Source organism: Trichophyton verrucosum, assembly GCF_000151505.1.
Source record: "Trichophyton verrucosum HKI 0517 chromosome Unknown contig00043_1.f1.exp, whole genome shotgun sequence".
NCBI classification, from domain to species: domain Eukaryota; kingdom Fungi; phylum Ascomycota; class Eurotiomycetes; order Onygenales; family Arthrodermataceae; genus Trichophyton; species Trichophyton verrucosum.
Window position 1 is genome coordinate 1 of NW_003315607.1, and position 26,636 is coordinate 26,636.

The following is a 26,636-nucleotide window of genomic DNA, read 5'->3' on the forward strand; positions in this document are numbered from 1 at the left end:
TTAACTGCACGGCCAAGCCTCCTTCACTGGCAAACTTGAAAAACCGTTTGCGACGGATTTGCCCTACCTGCATCGAAGCGCCCTTGAGCAACCATAAAAATGGGATTTCCGCAAATGGACAAACTTCCGGTCTACATATATGCACCTGTGATACCAATGCTTGGTACTGTCGTCCCTGTGGCCAACACTTAAGGGCTGAAGATGTCACTTACCAGCGTGTCTGGTCATGGCGCACCAGATACAATGAATTTCTTGGAGGAGGTGGTCACTGGGTCGGGTATGGAGACTGTGGTCAGGGTGTGCAGTGTGGCCTTGAGCAAAGGTGTCTTGCTGCGGAGCACATCGAGGTAGAGGTGGACTGTGAAGCCGGAGACTGGGTTTCGGAATTTTCCCGTTCGGATAGTTCTAATGAGAGCTCCCTCGAGCATCTCCGTCACTCTAGCTCGTTCTCGCATTCGGATGGTCGGGATGACGAGGAACCAGGTTACCTCCGGCAGGAGATCGAGGGTATCGGGGGTGTGGTCAAACAAAAAGTCAAGAAGAGAGTCCGTGTTGGGGCTAGTGTCGAGGAACGTGACGATGATCGGGAAAACGCAACATACTTGAAACAAGAAACCTCGGGCGCTGTGCGAAGTCGATGCGGATGGTGTTCTGGGATCGTTCCAAGCAATGTTGAAAGGGGGCGTAACTGATTGTTACCACAAGCAAATGCATATGCTCCATGTTACGGTAGACACCTTGGCAAGTATTCCCTGTCGGCCGCACTATACATACTGTCGCACGTATATAATCACTTGGACCATGACATTATCTCTTGTTCACAGCCTTGTGGTTTCTGTAGGTCATGCCTCAAAGATCCTTTCTGTCATCGACGCTGTTCTGCAGCCAGCCTTATCACGCATTTCCTCTAACTCTAAGGATTGCTGTTCCTGGCGGCTAGGGTGAACTTCAAATTATCTTCGCGTCACGATCAGACCTCGAATTTCAAGCGTATGGCTGCCGGTCGTCAGTGCTGCGATTAATAACACCATATCTTGGTCAAACATATCGTCATAGGCGTCGAAGATTAGAGTTTTGATGAAACACCCCCAGGAACGCTTTGATCACCCTTAAAAAGTATAGTCTAACAACATAGTAACTATAGACCGAGACAGAAATTCATTTTAAATCATTTTATACTCGGTTCCTAACTTACGCACCTGTCTTTTGTAGTATTATAGTTAGTGAGCCTGACTATTGTGGTATGCTAAGGGACGTTAAACTTTTCAAGAAAAATGACCGATATAAAAGTCGAAAGCGGCGGCCATCTGGTACATAAGTTAGATTGAAATTGATTCCCAACCGATTTTCTCGTTATACTCCGTACAGTCACTTATTCTAAACCCCAGACATGGTCCCGAGCCAAACGCATTCATTTATTCAGCCAAGGAGCACATTGTGCTGGAAATTTTCTAGGGGGTTCGGGCTGTTGTTGTATATGCATGCTTACTATCGTCTCTTACTAACGTGTCTTATGATTCATCACTGGTTATCGCTGGTTGTCTAGAAAACACATTCCAGAATATTAACCAGCTGCTATATATTTCTAAGCTGTGTACGGAGTACTGTAGAGGCTGCAAACAGGACTGTACAACGGCCGAAACAACAGCCTTTCTACCCCTTGCAGCTTAATGAAACAAGAGGCTGATTATGTACTCTCAGTAGGTGCCTTCCCCCTTCCCTCTCTTCTTCCAGCCTATGGAAGCATATCGAAGCTGAAAGTAGCCCGGTTCGATCGTCGTATTAGTAACATGATGGAGTAGATCCTTCCAAAATGCTGCTCGCACCTTCCGCGCCTTGTGTGAAAATTCTGCTCTTCCTCTTCCAGATGATAAGGAAATTGTAGCGAAGCATGTAGGGTGGATGTTTGTCGAGGGTACATTCCCCTAGCTGCAGGATCACCTCGCTACCTAACACATGAAGCATATCAAAACAGGCTTGACGGAGCAAATAAGATGTTGGGAGGGATGGAATCCGGGATAGTAGGGATAGATAGAAGGTCTTTTTTAATTAAAATGACCAGTTCAGTCTCCCGATTCGCTCTTGTATTGGCGAAAGAAGGAGACCGTAGGCAAAACCACGGCAGAGCGACCTGGAATATCAGAGGTTCGTAATCTGGTAATGGCCAGCTGGCAGCGTTCAAGAATAGGAGAGATAGAAAGGGAGACTTATTGAAGGAGAAGGGCAAAACCAACAGTTAAGACTCCGCATTTCGCGGCTGTGATTGGACGGGGATTTTTTACAGCCTGAAATGCCTGTCTGCATCAACCGCCAGTGCACGGCAGGGAAGTGAATCAGCCCTGACGAGCAAAGGGCCGGTCTTGACCCTCGGCGCGAGTAGGATCGCCCTTGTCTGACCCTACTCGAAATCGATTTTTCATCGTTGTTTTGCAAAAAAGCCGAAGGATGCATTAGTAAAGCAGGCTAATTAGTGTTATTTATTAATAGTGCTAATTAGGTCGTATTAATCCTGCTTGGCATGCATTCATTAGCGGGTTAAGTTACTATTTTTATCGAACTTATGGCACTTATCTAATTGAACCTTCTTTCAGCATGCCTGCTTTTGGCTTAGCGGCTGTTTATTATTAGCAAAGTTATTTTAAGTTAATTTACCCACATTTGATGGCCAGAGTAAACAAACACCGAAGGAAAGTGCGAACAAGAGGCTGTGTTGACCGGTTAACCGGGTGGGCTTTCCACTCTACTGTGAACCGTACTGTTGGCAGTAGCCATACTCCATGTTTTTGCGCAGCACTCCTACTCTGAACGTCAAGGATATATACATAGATTGGGGCCACACCTGGTGTGCCTGCGGACTCTGATTTAGAGCACAACATGGACAACAGAGATGGGGAGAGTGAAAGCAGGGACTCCGAAACATACATAAACGATATAATGGTACATCGGGTGGAAGCTATGCACTAAGGTGGAGCAGAGCTCATGCACGGCTAGAATTTCCTGGCTTATATGTATGTAATGTGTAGTATGCTTGGCCTTGGTCTGCCCTTCGCCCTCTATAAACATGAAACGTCCTCAATCCTGGAAGCTCGAGGCATATGGTGTAGTAAGCGACGCTGGAGAATGATTAATCGAAGGGGGAAACTTAACCTAACGGAGACTACGCATTACGATAGCTCGAGACTATTCATCAGTCTCATTGTCAAGTTCACTAGATCGGTAGAAAGCTTCAGCTTGCATGCTCCGTTGCCATAGTAAATATTTACAATTAGACTTCACTCGCTCTTCGGCTTCTACAATATTCTAGGTAGAACAACTATAACTATAGAGTGTATCAGATAGGAGATAGCGCAGACATAAGGCGGTTGGCATGCGGCGGCCCCACAACACCCCTGCTGAGACAAGCATAGAATCGAGTTCCCGGACACCTAGTGAGCTCTGACATGGGGATGCGTATGATGAAGGATTTGCAGGCTCTAGATAACCCAGGATATATAAGTAAGCAAGCAAGCAACCATGATGGCTGGCCTTGGCCAATTCTCGCAAACAGTAGCCGAATACATGCATTAATCAACACGAAACTTTCAGTAGGAGGAGTAGAGTGATGCGTTTGCGATTGGCGGGTGTAAAGCTACATTATACGAATATAGGTTCTGAGAAGGCGGTTCTCCTTCTCGGATATAACAGCCGATCAAAAGCTGAAGCCACATTTCAAACTTGATGGTTGGTTGGTTCGTTCGTGCGTGTTGGGACGGACGGGCCGACAGTGGAGGGACCTATCGGTGACAAGAGGTGAAAGGGGAGGGAAAAAGAAAAAAGAAAAAGAAGAAAAGTGGATAGAGTGGCCGACCTCAGGCCTCTCCCGGGAAGAGAGGTCAACCGCTGCTTGATAGATGGGCGGCTAGTGACACAAAACTTGGTTATCTGAGAATGGATGAAACACGGCGACCTGGCGGTTGGGTACTTTGAAGTTAAGATTTTGTGCGTGAGAGCGAGTATGAAATTGGTTGCAGATTGTCGGCGGCAAACCTGGGGTTTCCTCTGGCTGTCCGCTTGCTCGGGATCCTGCAGGTGCCTTAGTCGGCTGCATGTTGTTATTCTTAGTTTCAGAATCCCGAATAATCCAACTAAGTTTTTGGTAGGGTGCAATGAGCAGCCTAGTTAGTCGTCATTTTCTTGTATTTTGTTTTGCTCTTTGGGTTATTTTTGTTCCTGATTTAGGATACAAGGCTGGTTCTCATTGGCAGACGGGGGCTGGGCGGATGTTATGAAGACCTGGGCGGCGTACCGACCACTCGGAATGCTGGGTTAAATGTTGGTTGTGGTGGACACATTGAGCAGGTACCTGGACGTGAAACTTGCCAGCGAGATGTCTTTGTCTGCATAACGTCGGGCGTTTAGACCTGATACAGAGACTGCAAGCTCGTTATCTTGCCCTCTATACTTCATGGCGATGCCGCGAAGACGTAGCGGTGTCGGTGCTGTACACCTCACAACACAACCTCGCGGGAATTTGGACGGAGATAACCATCCATCCATCCATGGATGCTTAACCATCACGTGAAAAGTGAATGAGTAAGCAGCTGGCCTTCTTCTGACTTCAACTCTTCAACGTCAAACGTTCTGGCGACGACGACGACGTCAACAGCGGCGATATCATCTACCACGGTGGTTCTAGTTCTTAGAATAGGACAATGGTGCACTTAACCGCCGACCCTCATGACTATCACTCGAGAGCGCTAAGAGGTGTCCTTACTCTGGACTTTGCGCTCCGCCCTCGAAGGCCGCTCTATGGCCAGGGAACAGCGCATCGGGGCGCTGCCCTGCATAACTGCCCGCCAGTAAAGGGCCCAGGATAACTGTTCCAGCCGCCAGCGCCTGTGATGAGTGTTTCAAGATCGTTTTAGTTCTGTACGTACACGCTCACACACCTGCGACAAGCCAGGTAAAGAAGGGTGGAAGGGGAGAAGAGAGGCGAAAGGGTCGGCGCGAGTATGCATCAACCCCTGACCCCGGCGCCTGCATCTTTCCTGGTCGTCACAGCGCCAGCAGCCACACTGCCCACCCATCACGGGTTAATTTGTGTACTTAGCTTCTATTTTTGATCCACCTTGGCTCATTTGCTCACATTTATTTCTTTTTTCAAGGCCGTCTTAACCATCATTTTGCTTTTTTTCTGACGCTAAGGTTTTAGGTCCGACTGGGGTATTATTTGCAACTTTACCTTGCATCCTGAGAATCGACATCTAACGCAGAGCAGACGCGAAACCACAGCAAGACATAGCCGTTCGTGCGCACCTTGACTGCATCTGGATATATAATAGGGACCCTCAGGTCTCTTTTATTTAGTTCGTCATGGCTCCTCTAGACTTCAACGGATTCTTCACTCCCCTACAGCCATCCCACTTCCGGTCTCAATCATCACCGCTGCTGCCATCCTCAAGCTTCTTGCTTCTTAAATGCTTGACATCTCTTCGCCGCCAACTCTCCTCCATTTCGATATTCCTTTCTTTTGAACGATGGACTCTCCAGCAACAGCAGCTACTATGGATTCCACTTTGTCGTGGTCCAGTCCATATATCGAAGCGGTCCCTTGCTCAGTCCCCGCCTTGACGCCGCTGACCGTGCCACTCACGCCGCACACTCCTCTACTTACTCCCACAATGGTCTCTCCGGTTGACAGCACCCCCTTCGTTGGTTATTGCTCGCCAAATCTCAGTGTGCACCGCCCTACTCCCATGAAACTTTATCGAAGTCACTCGGAGGGGACTGTCGGCATGTCCTCTACCATGACTACCCGCAAATGCGCCCCCAAATCTCAGCGCCGAGGCAATGTCAATGTTACCATGCCTGTTACGTACACTCCTGCTACCCATCGTGTTAGCAAAGCAAAGAAGGGCAAACGAGTCCACGCCTGCCAGTTTCCTGGCTGTTCAAAGGTAAGGCGCAAAATAGTACAGGCTGTTTCCTTGCTCCTTTGTTTCTAGACCTTTCCTTATTAATACTCTTTCTTTTCTTTCCTTTCAGGTATTCACAAGAGCCGAACATAGACGGTATATCTCTCTCGCCCTGTTTAGATTAACTATACGGAGCCTATACGCAAACCGATCAAGAGCTTAATACTAAGATTCTTCGTTTTTATAGCCGCCATGAGTTGAACCATAATCCGCAGGCAACTTTCGTCTGTACCATCAATGGATGTGGGAAAGGCTTCCACCGATCCGACCTTCTCTCACGTCACAAGGAGAAACAGTATGATTCCACACCGAGCTGATAGTGGAGAAAGAGATACTAACATCAGCCTGGACAGTGAACAAGATGCCCTTTCCACTAAGCCAACCATCGGTCACAAAAGACGAATTAGCCAAATCTCCGATGCCTCTGATGCTATACCAATGTCCTCTCCTTCCGTTCCAGTGCCTCATTCGGTTCCAAACTCTGCTCAAATCCCCCCAGTCACCCCCGAATTACACTCACTTCAAGCCGCGCATTCTCCATACTTGAACACCCAACTTCTTTCACCACCATACTGGACTAGCTTTAGAAGGGCATCCGACCCATCCATTGGATACTCCAGTGTCCCATATTCCGCAGGTGACGAGTCAAGCCTCTTCTCTTCTCCAGAGTGCTCCCGATCTCCTTCTTCCGATAGCAGCCACGGGGCCCATTTCCCCTTCAGCACATCGCACATTACAGGTATCGTTATCTTTCATGAGCCCATGGTCGATCCAACTATTATGGGGAACTCACTGCCCTATGACTCGAGTTTCGGCGGTTTTCAAGCGGTGGGTTCTACAGTAGCACAAGCTTCACCACTGGTTACTCTCCCAGGCGACAGTGATAGCACACGCACAGTAGGTGATACCTCTTCCCATCCAAAATATAAAATTATCACGTATAAAACTTACTAGCAGACCTGTAGTGCAATCCTCATATGACTTGGCCTGAAACACATGGCTATCCTTGCGATGTAAACTTGCTCCCACCCTCGGAGTCAATCCAACCAATAGTTGATTGGGCATAGTTGATTTCGCTCGCCGGGTGAATTTGGCTCAAAAGTTCCCAATTTCTTCCTTAACTCTATTCCAAGATACCCAACAGTCTCTTTCACTATCCAGAAAACCCGCTTCCGACCCAAGTCAAATTGGCCGAATGATAGCATACTATTCGGTCAGACCTTATCCCATTTCTGTTTCTATTCCAAGCCTATTGGAGCGCGGACTACCTCAATTCCTCTCCCCTCACGCAAGGCCAACTTTATCTCATCTTATAAATCTTGATAAAACGATGAGTTTTATATTATTTATATATATTCAATTCGTTGCTTGGGTCCCTTGGATGAAGACCCAGTGCATCTTCTGTTCCCCTCTGGTACTGGGGTTAGGGAGTTTGAAGTATTTCGCATTGTTTATTGTTCCCCTCTCCGATTTCCGTCCCTTTGTTTGTCTGTACCTTGTTTTCTTTTAGCTTGGGTTGGCTTGCTTTGATTCTACGCTTCCCTGAGTCTCTGCACTTTTTTTCTGCTTCTGCTTCTTCTTCTCTTCTTCTCTATTCTACTTCTTATTCTTTTCACACCTCTTTCCCACACATTGATTTTTTACGCCTTTAACGACTTCTCTTCATGAACATATACATATTTTTTGGTTTTTTTTTTTTTTTTTTTTTTTTTTTTTTCTGGAAATGTCTTTGGGTATTTCTGATTGGCATCTTCGGGTTATGTATACTTTTATATTCTATTTCCATTCTATGCATATATAGAGGAGCACTTCACTTCGCCTGGGCATGCGACATCCAAAGGCGTTTTTGCTTAACATACTACTTGACTCTCCTGAATCTGACTGGTATGCCTGCATTTTAAAGCATCCCTCTCTTAAAAGTATTCCAAGTCTGCTTCGTATTTGGCTGTTTACTAACTAGTTCATTGTTACTAATTATATCACCAACTAACGAGTTAACAAGATAAAAGAGCTAAGTCTTGGCAGAATACTCGTGATCTAACTAACCTTATTTTTATTTTTATTTTATTTTAATTTTTGTTCCAGATGAACCTTGCTTGTTGCAAGGCTCAGCAATCTCTCTTCTCGCCGCAGCCCTGGTGTATTTTGGACATCGTACAACCTACATCCTACAGCCTACAGTACATTATGTATGGGTTATCTCACATGTTTCGCAAGCCATTGGAGGAGTAACTATTCTACCTCCATAAATCCCTATTCACCCTGGACTCCGACATGGAATAGGCAGTGGAGGGCCTAGCCATGTTGGGGCTTATCAATACGTGACAGAAGACCAACGGTTCAAGGAATAAATAACTAAATTCCGTTTGTTCCCCCCAAAACCGCTCTTTATCCTTATCTTTGGATGATAATTTGACAGCGTCTGATGTGCCTATAAAGGCACCACAAGCACCGTGCGGGGATATTGTATGGGGAACTACACTCTAGGGATTTAACCCATGTCAGTCTGTGTGGCGTTGACATGGAGGGAAAATTATCTCCATCAGCTAGGCGTGGTGCCACGCCGAATGATTGGGCGTGTTGAAAACCGAACTCCGTCCATGGATCGGAGTAGGAAGATCAGAATCCGTTGTTTCCCCTAAATCATATTCAGATGCCGAAACGTTGGACTGGGCTTGTGCGACTTCCTGAGATATTGACCAAATTCTACATGCCACTGCAAATACCAACACACGCGCTGTCTGCTTGCTTTTTCGAGCTGAAACAATGCTACGACAATAACCACTTGGAAAATTGTAGCCAATTTCCAAAAATGGCTTAAGAAAACAGAAAATGATGGAAATATAGAGCCCAATACCATCACTCTGGCTAGTACAGTTCGGAGCAGGCTTGAGTAGCCTGCAAAGTTCAATATACTAATAATGTTGTCGCTAGGGAGGTAGGATATGTATGCAGTTTACAGTTCGATGCATTCGACGCAGGTTTCATTCCACCGTAGAGAATCGCATTTACCCATAGTAATTGGCTTAATTCACGGAAAATCTGTTTGCATTTCTAACATCGCGGAATTGGTTGCTACGAGAGCATATAGGCTAATGCTGCGATACTTCTGAATTGGAACTCGAGGCATTTATGAACCTCATGCGTTTTGCCCCTGCAACCACCAACGCCGTTTTCGCATTCCTAACTCCCCGGCTCGTCAAGCCTTGCATCGTCCCCTAGAGGATAAAGAGCTGAAACGCGGGAAGGGGCCCAATAAGCGGATGAATGAATAAATAGACAAAATAAAAGGTGATCATTATACAGGTATCTCAATATCTATATCAATCAGGTCAAGAAAGGAAATTTAGTCTACTTGAACTGCTCCTCAGTAACGCCCTTACCCATGGCACTAGTGCTACTGATGCCACCGGTAACCATCTTTAATAGTTCATCCACGTAATTTGCACCACTCCATTTCTGGTGGGTGACAACGTCGACCTTGTTATCCATCTCCGGCTCCTGAACCATCTCTCCGTATGCACGCATCCCTTGCTTAGCGTATGCCTTGGCAAATTGGTCAGATATCAGGGCAGTGGTGTGTAGACCAGCAAGGGTGATGAACTGCCAGCTGTAGCCAAGCTCTCCCAGACGACGGATATAAGTCTCTTGCTCGTCGCGGGGCATAGCTGTCTTCCAGTTGAAGGAAGGCGAGAGGTTGTATGCAAGTTTCTGCTCGGGCCAGACAGCATGTACACCTTCGGCGAATTCTTTGGCTTGCGCGTAGTCAGGAAGTTTGCTCTCCATCCAAATGAGATCAGCGAATGGGCCATATGCAACGGCACGGTTAATGGCACACTCGCATCCACCTTGGTATCTGTAAAATCCTTCTCTAGTTCGTGGCGAATCCCAATTCCAGTAGATATCAGAACCAGTCAACTGTTTGGCAATAGCACGCGCTTCAGAGTTGCTCTTTCCCTTTATATCAGCAAGGAATGTGTCAATAGCAGCCTTTTTGTTAGAGATGGAAGGGGAAGCATTTATTTGCTCAATGGCTGCGTCTTGGAAACGTTTCAACCCAGCCTTGCTGGTCCACTCGTCCTCAATTTGTTGAAGCTCGGCACCGTTCTTGCCCGCCTGCTCTGCAGCAACCATCAGATCATTAAGAGGCTCAATGCTAGAGTTGGTGGATCCAACAATGAAAGCATGATCCCGGGGATCAATAGTGCTAGTAATTAAGGTTGCCGCCTCGGAGTCGGTTCGCGCAATAGCCAGAAGGTCAGTCCCTACCATTCACATTAGCAACGGATTTAGATATATGTAACAAGTCACTTGAAATTCGTAACGTACCCATGATATCAGCTTGAGCTCGGATGGCTACAAGTCGGTTGATATGCTCACTGATTGGGACAAGAACCTTTCCAGCCATATGTCCGCACTTCTTCGTACCAGGGGCTTGATCCTCAATATGGATTCCAGCAGCCCCGCGCTCAATAAATAGTTTTGTGAGCTTCATGACAGCGGTCAGACCACCATGGCCAGTGTCTGCGTCAGCAATAATCGGACGGAGATAATCAATGTTCGGTAGGCTGTTGCGCTGTTCCTTGGGGGCGCGGAGACGTTCCTCTCTCTGTTTTCTGTCATGGAACAGTTGAGCTAGGAAAAGCTGGTTGACCTTGTTCGGCACAGTATTCTGTTTTTAAATAATAGTGTATAAGCCTAGGCCCTTGAGCATTGGTATTTGAAATGGTACTTACCATTGGGTAGTCAGCAAGGTCGGGAGAAGGCTCATCAGTTGAGGAGGCAGTTGATGAGCTCTGCCAACCAGAAACATAGACAGTGTCTAAATATTTCACCATCTGGGTGAGCATGGTTGGTTCCAGGCAACCATAAGTAAAACTTGCATCTTTGTTCTTCACGAGAGTTAGCGGGGTTGACTAGTCAATATGAAGTATAGGTTTCATACCGCAAATCTACCTTCCAGGATCTTCCACAACTTCTTGCTCTGTGCATTTGATGGGTAATCAATTGTCAAGGTACCCCTTTTGGCAACAATTTGCTCTGCGGTGAATGGACGTTTGGTGTATCGCCATCTTGAATCTTTCCACCAGTTCTTGACTTGTTCAACGTCTTGCAGGAACTTCTGTTCCTCTTGTTCAACGAATGACATGTTGAAAGGCTATATATAGATAAAACCACTCAATATTATGGTAGTGAGATGGATGGATAGGTTCAATAGCAAATTATGTGTACGGCGGCACAAGAACTCCCGAAATTGATTCTGAGTCAAAGAAGGAAAGGAAGAGACGAGTCAAGCTGACCCGGGTGGGTGCATCGCTTTATTTTATCTTCATTTGCCTTGTGAGTCAACCAAAGAAAGGCCTCAAGTTGTCTCCAGTTAGTATCAGAGTATCCAGTTCCGCCGAGGCATAAACGTCAATAGGAGAGCTTCGACGCCTTCCCATCAACAACGGCCAGGGTCCGAAAAGCATGGGCGGCCTTGGAGCTAAGGAGGAAACATCGAGTTGGCCCACTCGGCAATTAAGAGTAGTGGAAAGTCCAGACTGCTCGTGGAATATCCATATTTCTCGTGCGCCATCGAGAGTTAAAAAACATGTATGGATATAGGCTTCCGAAATCTGATATCGGGAGAACCTTCCGCCGGTTTACCTGGGGAAACACAGCCTGTTGGCTTCTGCTAGATATGAGGTTACTTATCCAAAGTATTGAATGAGCATCAGGCTCTGAATCTGCTATGTAAATGTCTTGCATGGAGAGAGATGACGTTCAAGGAGTTCGCATGTGAGTTCGGCCAGCATCCGAGCAGCCAATCAACGCGCGCTACTCACATGAAAGGCGCGTCACCTGACCTGTGGAAAATCCCCGGCGGAAGCTGGCCGAATAACCAAAGTCTGGAGGTGACACAGGAGACGAGACGGATCTGATAAGATGGCCGGGGAATATGGATATGCCTCGGCTGATGTGTTGGTGGCTATGCTGCAGTACAGCGGCCAGTGGTTCGTCAGTCGCGGGTGTCTTCCGTTGGACCTTCAAAATTGGTATCCGGGCTGGCCCAACTGCCTAGTGGTAGGTCAACGCTTGCTGATACTGTGGAGATATTGGCAGACAGGTCACGGCGCCCCAAGAGATTTCAAAACTACGGAATAGATGGAGTTGAATAGTAGTCGGGAATTTCACACACAAGAACACAGTGTCCCAATATACAAATACGTAAAAAAGGGGGAAATATTCTCCAGAGTGAAAAGGAGTGGAATTCATGTCGAGTATCCAGCTTTCGTGCTCTTGTTACGATCATCCTAATTAGCCCTAGTAATAGAGCTGGAAGCATAACATCTGACACAGGAAAGTAACAAATACATCTTTTTCATTTAGTGCTCCAGGCCCGTGGAATGATATCCCTAGAAGTTCACGGCAGTGGTCGCTTCCTTGAACGTTTGGTACGGAGTGCATGCGCCCAAGGCTCGTCTCATATGGGCATTCAAAAATTGAAGTCCATACACGTAGCTCGCATTGACCCATCCGAAACTAAAGTAGAAAACTGTCAGAAAATTGCCTGAGACGATATTTATTTCTAGATATTCTTACTCACCCTTCCCTCGATACCCCTTTGAAATCAATGCCTTGATTTCCGTACTCTGCATCGACTTTGTGAGGGTCTATAGGACGAGTAACGTCGTATTTTTCGACGACGGTGCCGTTGAAGTCGACGAAGGCCTTTGTGACCATGAACAACCATTTATACGCCAATTCTTCCGCCTCTTCTTGATAACCATATCGCATAAGCCCAGTCCACGCAAGTATTTGCTGCGGTGCCCATCCATAGGGGTAATCCCATTGGCGGTTTGGCCGATCGATACCAACTTTACCCCTAGATTCCTCAGTGCCCGATACAAGGCCACCATAAGCTTGGAACTTTGGTAAAGCCTTGCTAACAAGGACGGCCGCTTGCCGTGGGTTCGCGACACCTGCCCACATTGACCAAAATGTCGTGGCACTCTCGTAATTGGTGATCTGTTCCTTGACGGTATCATAGTCAAAGTACATCCCTTTTTCTTCATTCCACATGTACTTATCAATTGCTGCCCTCCTTCTCCTTGCACGACGATCCCATAAGGATGAGCTTTCATACTCCCTGGATTCTGTTTCGGGGGTTCGGAATTCAGGGGGAATGTACAGTTTGTCTTTGAAATGATCACGCAGAACACGTGCAATATCCATTTCGTACTTGTATAGCAGGCAGTTCAAGTCGATTGTTGCAAGATTGGCGCACACATTTTCAAGTCGATAGGATGTGTCGTGACCCGATTCTCTTACTGCTCGGTCATGCAAAAAATATTCGTCTAGCTCAGCGCATTTAATTTCTCCACTGTTGTATGCCTTGACAAACTCATCAAATGTAACTCCGTGCTTTTTTGCATAAGGTAGGAGTATATGATAAAAATGGGTTGGCTCTGTCTCGGGTGGTACTCCGATACCAGAAGGCCGGTATCTGGACAATCCTGTCTTCGGATCAAGTCGTGGTTCGGACACCCAAACACTGTGATATTCCTTGATGGCTGCCAAAATGGCTTCCCTGAGAAAGTCCGTTGCTCCAGGCTGCGATTTGATTCGATCATACACCCTCAGTGCCATATCAGTCAGGAATGGAGGCTGGGAGCGGCATAGGTAATATGATCGGTTGGCATTAAGGATCTTCCCATAATGCTTGATACAAAAGCAGAAATTAACGACCATGTCTCTGGCTAGTTCGACATGCTCCGTCACCAGTAAACCTAGGGACTCCATGTAACTGTCCCAACCGTATAGCTCATTGAAGCGTCCACCGGGGACAATGTATGGGACCCCTCGAAGATCTTTCTCTCCTGTATCCGGATCCACATATTCTTCCATGGCCAGTGCTAACAACCCCGGCTTACTGTTCAGGTCTCTCACGTATTCAGGGGTGATTTCTCCACTCGGGAGAAGCTGGACGTCCAACCGGAGCCCAGGTTGGGATTCAGCAATTTTGTTATAGTACTCATACTGCTCGGGGGCACCGGCTGGCACATAAATGCGTGGTCTTGGATCGTCGGTCCAGTCCTTAGGATCTCTTCCCACGATTTCGATATTAGAACCGTCGATTCGGCGGGTCAAAGCTTTCCAGAACGAGTTTTGGATTAAACGGGAAAGTCGATTTACGGGATTCTCATTCAGGCGTTGTTCGTCGAGGACTATTTGTTTTCTACCGTAGTCCTTTGCTATTGTGAGCTCTTGAAGTAGGTTGGAAAGCATGTAGGTCCCTCTTAGATCTGATTTCCTAAACCCAGAGGATGCCGCTGTACCAACGTGAAGAACCTTGGGACCAGCGTCCTCTATGGTAATCTGCATATTGTTATCTGTATCTTCCCTCTCAAGGAGGGCTTGCAGGGTTGGTTCGACATCGATAAGGAATTTGCGTGAGTATGAATGTTCGTCTAGTCGATGTGGGCACAATCAGTGTTTGGGCAATCAAGCGACATGAAGCCAGTACCAGCTTACCATGGCTACCTCTACGAGCAACTAAGTGCTCTAAATCTTCAGCGTTGAATCTTTTCAAAGTCTAGTGGCCACACATTCATTATTAAATGCTCTCAGTATATCAGGACAATCAGGAAGTAGTTGTAACCTACAGATGAGAATGCTCTCCTATGGTTAACCTTCTTGGCTCCTTGCTTTTCGCCATAGTAGATATCGGGATGGGAAAAAGGGTCGACACCATCAGAGGAGTGTCGCTTATGTTGCCCGCCTGACGTGCTCATTATCCAGTGTAGCTGCAGTGATGGTGATTTGAAGAAATAATGAGGTTCGAGCACGTAGCTAGCTAACTAGACGTCAAGCACCAATCTGCCAAGACGACTAGTCAACTGGGCAACTAGTCAACTTCGGCTGTTTGGTTAGTGATGACGACGAGATGCGGCGCTCAAACCTGGCCTATCCTCTCATTCCTATCAACCCTTTCAGCGCAGAGGAATGACAAAAAGACGTACGTGTTGACGGCTCCAAATATCAACACGATCCTTCACCCCATCGAAACCTGCCAACTTAGCTATGACGCTGAAGGCCCACGCAGGTGGCAAGAGAGCGGCTCATGCTTATGTCAGAGCACGTGTACATTTACCCCAAAGGTAAAAGGTATCTCAACACAATGCAACATTATATATGCAGCTTACACTACTTCATATAAAATATAGTAATTATACGGCTAGATAATTAGATTGCGGAGTGCATGCGTGTGGTATGTCTCTATTATAGCTTCGATCCAATGACGCTTCCGCCATCTACTGTGATGGTAGCGCCGTTGATGTATGCTCCAGCACGGCTGCTCAAGAAAAGACAAGCACCAGCAACATCCTGAGGAGTGCCTATACGCCCAAGTGGGATCCCAGCTTCAATCACCTCTTGGAACTTGTCTAGGGTTGCCTTCATCATCTTGCTTTGGAATGGACCGCAAGCAAGAGTGTTTGATCTGCCCTCTCAACATTAGCAAAAGAGCCTTTCACTGTAACAGATAGGGGACATACGTGATATTCCTTCTTCCTAAATGGTTAGCTAGAACCCTACTTAAGTGGTGGAGACCAGCTTTACTGGCACTGTAGGCAAATGTCTCCAGTGCTGGAACTCGTAGTCCATCAACGCTTCCAATGTTTATTATTCTCGCTGGGTCCAGTTCACCAGCTCCCTTTTCAAGGAACGGAGTGAAAAGTTGCGTGACATTGAACACACGGTGAAGGTTCAGAGTAAGGACACGAGTCCATGCAGATGATGGATATTCGTCGTAAGGAGCACCCCAATTGGAGCCCGCGTTGTTGACGAGGATATTAAGCTCTAACCCGACGTTAGTTATCCTTGTTATTAACGAGTAAATACAGACAGCCTGCGGAGAGCGTACTAGATTCGCGCTTTCCAAACTCCTCGGCGAGTTTCTTGCAGTCCTCTTCTTTGTATAGGTCGGCTTGGATGGCATATGCCTTGCCTTTTCCAAGCGCGTTCAACTCTTGACAGACTGCCTCGCAAGTCTTGATATCTCGAGCAGTGATATACACAGTTGCGCCATTCACAACATATCCCTCGGAAATCATACGACCAATTCCTTTGGCATCCCCTGTGACCAGCACAACTTTACCCTGCACATTTTTATTAGAATCAAGACAATCACAGCTGGAAATACGGCCTGAAGGGAGGGGGAGAACGAACTTTAACATCGAAGAGGGATGCAGCGTCCATTTTGGAAGAGCTTTTTGATCTCTATCGGTTTTATCGAATGCACTCTATGTCATTCGAATAGTAGATTTTGAGGAAATCTCGGATCTTATACAGACCTGCCCAAAGCTGGCTGCCGGTTGTCCTCAAAAGGTGCCGAGGCAACTTCCATGTTTTACACTATTGGTCCGAATGCATTCTCCTCTGCGGTTCAGCCGGGTTACTCAGCTAAGTAACAAGGTTATGGAAATATAATACCCCTGAAGTTTAAAGGAACCGACCATTTAGATAGTGCAAGGTCATTGGCTGCTACTGTGAACCGTCCTCCAAATGTTGTCCAATGAACTAATAGAAGAGCAATGAAGTCGCCAACCAGCTCATATCACGTGAAATACTGACAAACCCATATTATTTACATAAGCGTTCATTTTTTGAGAGAAGTGTCGGGTTTTTGCTGAGGTGGGCTGTTGACAAGACGTCAAGACCAAGCACAATCAACGCTATAACAAAGACTACCACCTTAAATATTCATCGGAAAGCAATCATACTATCTATTTACTATTTCGGATTTAATACCCGTACATTTCATTTCATCTCGATCCAAGTTCATAAGCCCAGGATGGAGGAGCTGCAAGCTCGTCACAGGAAAGAGCAAAGGGACCTCCAGTCACGGATAACACAGAAGAAAAAGTCGGCAACGAAGAAGACGCGTAAAGGCATCAATGATGAATGCGAGAGTCTGCAGAGGCAGCTCCTAGATAGACAGCAGGCCGAAATATCTCAACTCAATGGGGAGGTAGACGTCGGAGATGCAGACACAATCAATCAGATGAATGAGCTGAATATCGAGAATAATGGCCAGGCTGAAGAGCCTGAGGAATTCAATACCAATGGGACAACAGTTTGCTCTGTGCCTCCAGTCAACCCGCCTGCCCCCGTGACCAGCACAACCGAGAGAGGTCCTGGTCCAAAACGAGGCAATCGCCAAAAAGCACGTTTGGCTAGACGCGCAGCCGAGCGTGAGGCAGAGATTAACAATGCTACAATTGAAGCGGCAAACCAGACCGACAAACGTGCTAATGAACGTAAGGCTATGGACGAAGCCTTTGCGCGTTTAAAGCTGAAAGAGAAAGACATCGCACCAGATGGGCATTGTTTGTATTCTGCAGTGGCGTGGCAATTGACAGAAAATGGAATTTGTCTGAGCCCAGAACAATCAGAATCAGTGTTAACCGATGCGATGAAAACTAATGGCTACAAGGGCGTTCGAGCTACAACGGCTGATTTTATACTCTCCAATGCCAATGATTTTGCTCCATTCCTGGAAGAATCAATTGAAGATTACGCTCGAAAAATAAAATCAACGGCAGAATGGGGAGGTCAGCTAGAACTGCATGCCATTGCACGTGCCTATAAAGTGCGGGTAAATGTCGTTCAAGGAGATGGGCGCATCGAAAAGTTCCTACCAGATGGCGAAATTAACGAATCTAAAACAAAGGATATATGGTTGGCATACTATCGGCATACATATGGACTTGGGGAGCATTACAATGCCCTATCTCACAGCTCCACTTGAGCATGCTTAGTGAGATAGTAGCAAAATATGCTTATCAACTACCCAGGTACGTACAAAGAGGGGCCGAATGGCCGGTTGTGCTGCTTGCGAGTACTCGCGTTTCACTTGTGGCACCATATAGAGACCCAATCCCTTACGGTACCATCTGAATCCTTGCCGACTTCATGAGTCCGCTCCGGATGCCAATGTGCCACACGAACCAAGCCGTTATCTCCCGTTTTGCTGGACAAACCGGCCTGAACATTGCCCTTGTCATCATAAGGGATGTCTTCACCAGGTTTGCTCAAGTGTTCTAGATACGCCTCTGGGGTGGAGGCAAACGGCGGACCTCCTAAAGTGGGATCCTTCGTCGTCGGAAACTCAAGGCATATCAGATAGCCTTGTGGGGATCGTCCAAGGAGCTGCGAGTGTCGGAGAGCCCATCCTGGACGCAAGAGAGGGTTGAGGGCGCAGAAAAACTGTTATGACGTGCGAGGAACAGAACAAAGTCACTTGCCGTCAGTCGTTGTCCAAAAGCAATCTTCATAATCACGGAGGCAGCTCACAGTATAGTCATAAATGAGATCAAAACAACCTTCTTCCAACCCAGCTTTCTCTACCCAATCGCTCTTGAAGAAATCTCCCTGCAAGAACACGACCTTTCCACTTCCGATTTCTTCGTCTCTTGGCTTCACTAAATCTCCATACTTTTCTGCCTCCTTCTGGCACTCCTCCAGGGCTGTGGTGCTATATTCCAGACCATAGGCGTCATATCCAAATGATGCAAGTAGAAAGCAGTCTACGCCTCTACCACACCCAGGCACAAGAGCCTTCTTCCGCCTTTTTTCTTCGCCTTCAATCTTTATAATAGCATTCCCTAAAATGTCGGACTTTTGTTCTAGGGTGTCCTCCAGAGCTGGATTGTGTACTCCTCTATCCCAGGGGGTCTTTTCTTCCTGCCATAATTCCTCCCATACCTCAATGGGGCGCTTGTCTTTCAGGTTGAGAAATCGTTCGCTTAACCCAGGATTCAAATTCGACATGATGGATATTGATCACTTCGGAGTCACTAAGTCTCAAATTGATACACCGCTGGCATGCTGCTTAGGGATATGGAGAGCAACCGGGAAGTTGGACAAACCCCACGCCCATAACGATGATGCTTAATAAGCAATGCTCATAAAGTGATACTATTGGCTAGCGCGGGACCGCTCCTTCCTCGGCAAAAACGGCACGCTTAACGCCGAAAAGCCGTGCGATGTGCCCGAAATCCAAGCAAGATTTTTACATACAGCGGAGGAGCATGCAGAGTGACAAAAGTCTTCCGAAGAGCGGGAGGGAAACCTATCTTGATTCACTGGGGTTACTACATGGTCAGGCGAGCTGTTTTTATCTGCCTGCTGCGGTGAAGTTGAGAGGGACAAATCTCTAACGATAATAGATAACCGAGGTCAATCCTTAGGGCCAACAACTACTTTGCTAGGATCTCAAAAAAAAATGGTGTACGAGCAAACAGTGACATCGAGAAAGTGGATATCGTCACTCGGGCCAGGGTTCCCAAATCCGTTCTTAAGTCCAGGCCAAATTCTTCCTCCCCATTCATATATTATGTAGGTCTCATCCCCACTTAAGAGTTTCTTTGAATGCCATCTTTTTTTTATTTATTTATTCTTGTTTTATTATCTGAATAGCGCTACTTTCTTTTGAATTTCCTGTATGTTTGACGTCTCTTGTATCTCCGTTAAGCATACCAAAGAGTGCCGTGGTTCTTTAACTTATATGCCCTACAATACTCGGCTCGATAGGGGATGAGGCTCTGTGCTGAGTGAGGATCTTTACAAGCGACAGTTATATTCGAATTGTGGGTTTCTTTCGTTGAGAACCTTTGACTAGAAGCCATCTGCGGAGTTGCGGAGCTACATGGGGGCTGAAAAGCAGCAATCGACGGGGAATTCTTCCCAAGTGGGCTTCCCTGCTACTTCTTCCACCTTAACTGTTTCTGGGGAGCCATCTATTGCCACAACCCAGGGAGTTAGTGATTATGCACCTGTTATCTCGGAGAAAGGGAGCCAAGTGAGCATTGATAACGGAGAATCGAATCAACCACTAGACGAGGAGGCTGCCGTTCAGCTGACAAGAACAAATTCTTACATACCACCGGTTGTTGTGCCCAGAGGCAGACGGCGAGGTTTATTTGGGTCACTGACTCTACTGGCTGAGGTTGAAAATCCAAAACATTACAACCGGAAATCAAAATGGTTTATTACTTTCGTTGTTGCTGTGGCAGCTGCCGCCGCGCCCATGGGAAGTGCTATATTTCTTCGTATGTTATTGTCACTCCTTTCAGCTCATAGAATCTCTATATTTTTCTGACAGGAACTAATATAAAGATCGTTTTAACAGCTGGACTTGGCGAAGTTGCTAGAACATATAATACGACAGCAACGGTTACTAATCTTTCCGTTGCTTTGTACATGCTGAGTATATCCATATTTCCTCTCTGGTGGTCATCGTTTAGTGAGCGGCTGGGGCGCCGTTCAATATACCTTGCTTCATTCGCCTTATTCACTCTATGGAGTATTCTATCCGCTCTCTCGGTCTCCATTACGATGTTGATCATCATGCGAGTCCTTGCTGGGGGAGCTGCTGCGTCAGTTCAAGCAGTAGGGGCTGGTACAATTGCCGATGTTTGGGATCCTATTGATCGTGGACGCGCTATGGGCATCTTCTACCTTGGTCCTCTCTGTGGTCCTCTTATAGCCCCTATCCTCGGTGGGATTTTGACACAATCTTTGGGATGGAGGAGTACGCAATGGTTCCTTGCAATCTATGGTGGCCTTATATTGGTCTTCATACTGTTTGCATTGCCAGAAACTCTCGCACACCGTAAACCTCTTCCGCCTCCTCAACCAGAGAATGGAAGCCCAGAGATCGAACGCACTCTGAGTCGAGTGTCATCTCGACAGGTCGTACAGCAAACGACCAGGGCTTTAAACATGTTCAAAATCATCATCATTGATCCTCTAAAGATAATTCTTTATATTCGTTTCCCGGCTGTTGCTCTAACTGTGTACTATGCAAGTATCGCTTTTGGATGCTTGTATGTTATGAACATAAGTATAGAGATTACGTTCAGCAGAGACCCCTATAATTTTTCTACTATCATTATTGGCTTACTATATATCCCTGGGGCGTTGGGTTATATTGTTGCCAGTGTTTTTGGAGGTCCTTGGATGGATTCCATCATGAAAAGAGAAGCAAGGCGTGCCAATAGAGTGGATGCAAATGGTAAATATATATTTATACCCGAAGATAGAATGTGTGAGAATGCATGGGTGGGGGCACTTCTTTTCCCATCTGCATTGATATGGTATGCTTGGACAGCAGAAAATGGGGTACACTGGTTCGCTACGGTGAGTTTCAGGCAAAACTATACACAATAATATCATCTGACTTGGTTTGGGTATAGATTGCTGCCAATTTCTTTTTTGGCCTGGGATCAATGTTAATTTTCAGCATGTCAACGACTATGTTGACCGAATTTATGCCTAATCGGTCTTCAGCAGGTGTCGCCCTGAATAATTTCATGAGAAACATAGCTTCTTGTGTTGGGGGTGTAGTTGCTGCTCCTATTATAGATGCTATTGGAAATGGATGGCTATTTACAATTCTTGGCCTTATTTGTCTTGCCAGCTCTGTTGTGATCTGGGCCATGAAGCGGTTAGGGCCACGATGGAGAATAACAATGGAGGAACAGTTAAAGAAGGAAAATGAAAATCGAAGGTGAACCTATTGAAGTAAACGTCGTGTTCGGGTACTTTTTACATGGTTTCAGGTATGCAGTTTCTAATCTTTTTTTTTTTTTTTTTTGCTTTGGAAACTGCTGGACCGTGGTACATTTTCGCAGTTCGGATCCAACATATACTGACCCAAACTATAGTTATAACAATGAAAGATAACTCACATACCTTGATTATATTACTTCCTAAGTATGCTAGGGACTGCATAAAGAGTGAGCAGATAAATTTACCAAGTCCTTGGCATACGCTCCATACGTTGGGCAGAACTACACTGCCGTTCCAACTTGAATGCGTGTTGCGCTGAATCTCGCGAATATTCTGTTTGGTTTCAATTTCATGCGAACATATCGTGGCTCACCTTGCTGAAGTCATAACTCCCGACTTGACAAGGTACTTAACAACACATTTCGAAACACATATGCCACTTTACTTGTATTTTGCTGTATACGTGGCTCTTTAAGGCGCCGGCTATGTATATGTTTTTGTCTGCATTTTCAGCTTGGGCAGGAACTCCCGAGACAGACCGGAGCTCTTCTTGCCATGGCAAGAAGAGGCAGGCAAGGAACTGCTGGATTGCTACGTTGACGTTACCAGAGGCTTTGTAAATACGTATAGGTTTATTTGTACAAATATTGAACAGATTTGTGAATGGAGCCAACTCCTCCAACGATTCAAAAGTTTAAGATATTTGTTTGGTTTTATGGAATCCATACCAGGCCACGAAGGTGACGAGACTCGGATATCGACCCCGCTGGCTAATTAAATTGTTTCCGTGCAGCCATTGGAGCAAGACAACATATGTCCTTTATACGAAGATTGCGGGACATCAAGTAGTTGCACACTTCCCCTACTTCATGTCAGCAAATGCTGGCCTTAGCCTTCCCTGTGACGCATTACACCCTGGATAGCGGGGTCAATACTTTCTCCCCGCTTGAGAGGCCATGTTGAGCAGGGGTTTAAAATCAGTTAACCGCAGGATGCGACACGTACACTGTACATCGGGGGTATACCATGGACTCGATAATGGAGGGGTCCTAAGAGGAAAGGAGAGAGGTTACACCACCACTGCAAGAAGCGGAGGAAAATATACACCATTGTAATACTCGGATACTCTGTATTTGGCATGCTGATCCCGAAGACAGTCGAAATTTGTTTTGCACCGACTGTTTCCTGGAGGAGGCAAAAAATTGAACGGACGATAATGTGATGAAGTAATTTCTCGTTTAATCCAGCCAACAACCGGAACCAACTTGTCAGGCTCCACTACCACCGAAAATATAGAGGGAGAAAGAAATATCATAAAGAGATGCAGGAGAAGATGGGCATATGCGTCCTGAATGGAATAAAATTCATGTCCAAGCAGGCGCACCTGACCATTACTTGGCAGGTACGTCCTTTCTGCCACCTTGCATCCGGATTGCAGCTGCTGGGCACGCGGAAGTCATGCAGAGAGGCAAAAGATGTATTCCGGTTCCTGATGCCAGCGTGGGCAACAGCGGCCATCACGCAAAGTCACTCTTTGCAGGGCTGGCTTCCTGACTCTTTATCATCTTGCAAGACCAGGTATCTCCTATCTCCTGTCAGCCACCAAATCTGATAGCAAGTTGACGTTTTAAAGTTACCAGCTGCGTGGGCAACCCTTGAACATGTGAGGCAGCCAATCAGACCGCAGCCTTGAATTTTCCAGCCAATGAAACCCTCTATATTGCTGAGTCATTAGGGCTAAAGTCGGGCCGATCCGCGACTAGTCCTAAACGGGACTTTCTGGCTTGCTTATTTCATCCTCGCCTCGTTGAAAGACGGCGAAAAAGAAATGTTTTGGTATCTGGCCCTTCTTCCCTGCTCAACCTGCTTGTCGAAGTGAAGCTCGTTCTGGAACCGTCGCTTTTTCTGGAGTCAGGCTTCGGCTTCATCTGCATCAGACCCAATGAATGAGAAACAGCACGAAACAGGACAACAGAGAATCTCGTGTTGGCCGCGACCACTTGCTACAGTTCACGTTGCAGGTTCATCATCTCTGGCCCAGCCACGACTTTCTTCTGGAGCGTACTCCGTACGGAGGAGGATCCCCAAGCAAGGGAATACGGTTACCCAAACGGTTAGAAAACCTTGGTAGATCGCGAGGATCTGAGACCGTCTGGTCCTTGACCAACCGCCTGCCTCAGGCGTGCTCCACAGTCCTGCAAGTGCCTGTCGGCCAGGCGGCCAATTGCGGGATATTGGGCAGAAAATGATGCTATCCCCGGAATCGCTTCCGGGTCACTGACTGGAAGAGATCTGACTTCCACACCTCTTCTTCGTCTCATCGGTAACGAGGGAGATTTTCTTGCAAGTTGCTGCAATTGGGTTGGTTTTGTTGATTTCGACCTTTTCCGCCGCTGTTTTACCCTCTGACCCGCTCAAGTGCATGGCCTGTCTGCCTCATCCCTTGAACGAAAGAGTAAGGTGGCTCTTCCCTTCATGATACAGCGTTTGCCTTGTATTCCTTGTCACGTTTTCATATTATTAACTTGCTGTTTTACGATTTATAGTATCGTGCAGCGGGTTACCCTGGTTTCCCTCCCACAGCGGCCGCTTTCCACAAGCCTTAGTAGGGCGTGCATCCAATGCTGTCTGCACTCCTATTCTGAAAACCCATGGGGCCGCGAGACGTGGCCCCAATGGCACTTGGTCTTGCATAGCTGCTTCGGAGAGCCCATTTACTGGGAAACTATCGTTTCTAATTCTCAATAATGACTGTTGATTACATGGCTCCATCAATGCCGATTGCTCTTGATAGGCCTAAACGACATATGAGGTTATCGGGCACATGCTTTCCTGTATCATAGGAGCTAGTATTACTTGTTATAATTTGTCTCGTCCGACGTGCTGCTATTTCGCTCAACCACGCCTTCATTTTATCCCCCCTCTTCCAATCTTACCCCAATATTCCTCAACCTCACCTTACATCCCGGGCCGCAGGTCGCCTTCCTGACGGACGCCAATCTATCCCCGAACTGCCGAGGCCTGCCACACCAAATAGACCTCTCATATCATTGCTCCTGTGTCTCCGTCTCCCCAACCTTTCTCTACTCTTCACATCCCCGCAAAAGCGTCGCAGATATTCCTGACCATGGCCAAAAAGAGGAAGGGAAAGAAGGGAGCTACCAATCGACTGCCGGCCAATTCAGTGGTGCCCGACATTGACAACGGGAGTAGCAGCAACCTACCTAGAGGTGACGGTTCGTCTGCACTCCCCGAAAATGTCGAACCTAAGCTATCAGTATGCTTCACTTCCTCAGTTTAAATATCAAACATATGATTGGCACACTGGTCAATTTAAAGACTGCCCTATATCATCGTTATATTCTTCCCCACCATCAGATGACGGTAATGGTGAACCTACCGCTGACGCAGAACCAAAAAAGGACGTCCCCTTGGACCAACAACCACAAGATGCACCAGCGGCTGATGTTGATGCTGGAAAAGATGCTCCTGGAACATCCCCAGGTAAGTTGTCTATCCGGTTGGTAGCGGAAGTATACCTTGTCCACTACCACCTAGAGTACCGCAGGGGCCTCATATACTTACCATCCCATAGGTATAACGGAAAATGAGACTTCCGAGGAGACCCAAAAGACAGCAGAGGAGGAAAAACCAAACGAAGGAACGCCGTCTACAGAAGACAGGCCGGGGGAAGAGACGGCAAAAGAAGCTCCAGCTACGGAAGATCCTCCTTCTGAAGGAGCTCCTGTTGAAGAAAATGCTGTTCTGGAAGAGGCCCCGGTAAAAGAGGAGCCAGCAACAGAAGCTCCAGCTACGGAAAATCCTCCTTCTGAAGAAACTTCTACCGAAGAAAAGGCTATTCCAGAAGAGGCCCCAGCAAAAGAAGAACCAACAACAGAAGCTCCAGCTGCAGAAAATCCTCCTTCTGAAGAAGTTCTCTCCGAAGAAAAACCGGCTGCGGAAGAGACTGCGGTGGAACAGGAGCCGGTAATAGAAACACCGGCTTCAGAAGGTCCGTCTGCTAAAGAAGCCCCAGCCCCCGAAGAAAACACACCTGCAGAAGCGGCCCCAGCTGAAGAAAACTCAGTTTCAGGAGAGACCCAAACAGAACAAGAGCCACCAGCAAAAGTGCCAGCTGTGGAAGAGTCACCTGCTGAAGAAACATCTGCTCCGGGAGAATTACCTGCTGAGGAGACCCCGATCGACGAAGCTCCAGCCGCGGAAGAGACTCCAACTGCGGATGAGGTTGAGAAGGAGCCTGCAGAAGAGGCACTGACAAAAGAGATAAGCACAGAAGAGGACCCCACAGAGAAGCCAGCAGCTGCAGAAGAACCATCTGTTGAAGAAACATGCCCCGAAGAGGCTCCTGTCGGAAAAGAGTCTCCTGTAGAAGAATCTCCGGCGAAAGAAGTTCCAACTGAAACATCAACTGCAGAGGCATCTTCAGCTGTGGAAGAACCCCCTGCTGAAGAGGCTCCCACCGGAGGAGCACCTTCAGAAGAGACAGCTATGGAAGAAACACCCGTCGAAGGGACGCCGGCTCCTGAAGAAGCGCAGCCCCGAGAAGAATCACCTGTGGAAAAGACTGCCAGTGAGGAAGCAGCACCTCCAGAAGAACCTCCGGCTGCAGAAGAGTCACCTACCAAAGAAGATCAGGCTCCAAAAGAAGTCCCAGCTACTGAAGAACCTTCAGCTGGAAAGGAGAATCCGGCTGAGGAAGGGCCGGCGCCTGAACTGTCAGAAGAGGGAGAGAAACTAGTTGAAGTAACACCAGAGGTGCCAATTGAAGGAGAAGCAGCTGATACTGACAAAGTAGGTATTGAGGAAGAAAACAAGGGAACGGCCGAAGGAGGGAAAAACGACACAGCGGACGCAGCACCTGATACACGTAATGTCAAAGAGGGCGAAAATGCACCCGATATTGATGTGCCCAAACCGTCAAACGACCATGCCGAAGTAACTACTGAAGAAAAGGAAGAAACAAGCGTCGCAGAACCGGTGTCTATCGAAGTTACAAAAGATGTTCCCCTGGAAAACGCTACCCTTGGGATTCCGGCTGAAGAATCTACTGTACAACAACCTACAGGTGAAGAACCCGTTGCTGAAGAACCTGTTGTTGAAAAG

The 26,636-nt window shown here is 47.0% G+C and overlaps 9 protein-coding genes across 9 annotated transcripts; 5 read left to right on the plus strand and 4 right to left on the minus strand.

The window, feature by feature from the left end:
* Window positions 1–215: 215 nt before the first annotated feature.
* On the plus strand, window positions 216–692 carry TRV_00540 (uncharacterized protein; the record flags this gene model as incomplete). Its single annotated transcript, XM_003025234.1, has 1 exon — window positions 216–692. A coding segment is annotated over one exon (477 nt), but the record flags the coding sequence as incomplete, so codon positions are not given.
* A 5,499-nt stretch (window positions 693–6,191) lies between these two features.
* Window positions 6,192–6,908, plus strand: TRV_00541 (uncharacterized protein; the record flags this gene model as incomplete). The annotated part of the gene is made up of 1 exon (XM_003025235.1): window positions 6,192–6,908. One exon carries the CDS (start codon window positions 6,192–6,194, stop codon window positions 6,906–6,908), a length of 717 nt encoding a protein of 238 aa, XP_003025281.1.
* Window positions 6,909–9,305: 2,397 nt separating this feature from the next.
* TRV_00542 (uncharacterized protein) lies at window positions 9,306–11,103 on the minus strand (the record flags this gene model as incomplete). Its single annotated transcript, XM_003025236.1, has 4 exons — window positions 9,306–10,219; window positions 10,284–10,626; window positions 10,691–10,870; window positions 10,900–11,103. The coding sequence occupies 4 exons, from the start codon at window positions 11,101–11,103 to the stop codon at window positions 9,306–9,308; spliced, it is 1,641 nt and encodes a 546-aa protein (XP_003025282.1).
* A 1,249-nt stretch (window positions 11,104–12,352) lies between these two features.
* Window positions 12,353–14,731, minus strand: TRV_00543 (uncharacterized protein; the record flags this gene model as incomplete). Its single annotated transcript, XM_003025237.1, has 4 exons — window positions 12,353–12,479; window positions 12,544–14,407; window positions 14,472–14,532; window positions 14,603–14,731. The coding sequence occupies 4 exons, from the start codon at window positions 14,729–14,731 to the stop codon at window positions 12,353–12,355; spliced, it is 2,181 nt and encodes a 726-aa protein (XP_003025283.1).
* A 487-nt stretch (window positions 14,732–15,218) lies between these two features.
* TRV_00544 (uncharacterized protein) lies at window positions 15,219–16,344 on the minus strand (the record flags this gene model as incomplete). The annotated part of the gene is made up of 4 exons (XM_003025238.1): window positions 15,219–15,405; window positions 15,494–15,797; window positions 15,862–16,217; window positions 16,292–16,344. The coding sequence occupies 4 exons, from the start codon at window positions 16,342–16,344 to the stop codon at window positions 15,219–15,221; spliced, it is 900 nt and encodes a 299-aa protein (XP_003025284.1).
* Window positions 16,345–16,791: 447 nt separating this feature from the next.
* Window positions 16,792–17,748, plus strand: TRV_00545 (uncharacterized protein; the record flags this gene model as incomplete). Its single annotated transcript, XM_003025239.1, has 1 exon — window positions 16,792–17,748. The coding sequence occupies one exon, from the start codon at window positions 16,792–16,794 to the stop codon at window positions 17,746–17,748; it is 957 nt and encodes a 318-aa protein (XP_003025285.1).
* A 488-nt stretch (window positions 17,749–18,236) lies between these two features.
* Window positions 18,237–18,770, minus strand: TRV_00546 (uncharacterized protein; the record flags this gene model as incomplete). Its single annotated transcript, XM_003025240.1, has 1 exon — window positions 18,237–18,770. One exon carries the CDS (start codon window positions 18,768–18,770, stop codon window positions 18,237–18,239), a length of 534 nt encoding a protein of 177 aa, XP_003025286.1.
* An 877-nt stretch (window positions 18,771–19,647) lies between these two features.
* On the plus strand, window positions 19,648–21,514 carry TRV_00547 (MFS multidrug transporter, putative; the record flags this gene model as incomplete). Its single annotated transcript, XM_003025241.1, has 3 exons — window positions 19,648–20,050; window positions 20,131–21,140; window positions 21,197–21,514. The coding sequence occupies 3 exons, from the start codon at window positions 19,648–19,650 to the stop codon at window positions 21,512–21,514; spliced, it is 1,731 nt and encodes a 576-aa protein (XP_003025287.1).
* Window positions 21,515–24,639: 3,125 nt separating this feature from the next.
* On the plus strand, window positions 24,640–26,510 carry TRV_00548 (uncharacterized protein; the record flags this gene model as incomplete). The annotated part of the gene is given in 3 exon segments (XM_003025242.1): window positions 24,640–24,789; window positions 24,809–25,016; window positions 25,108–26,510. Coding segments are annotated over 3 exon segments (1,761 nt in total), but the record flags the coding sequence as incomplete, so codon positions are not given.
* Between the last annotated feature and the right edge of the window lie 126 nt (window positions 26,511–26,636).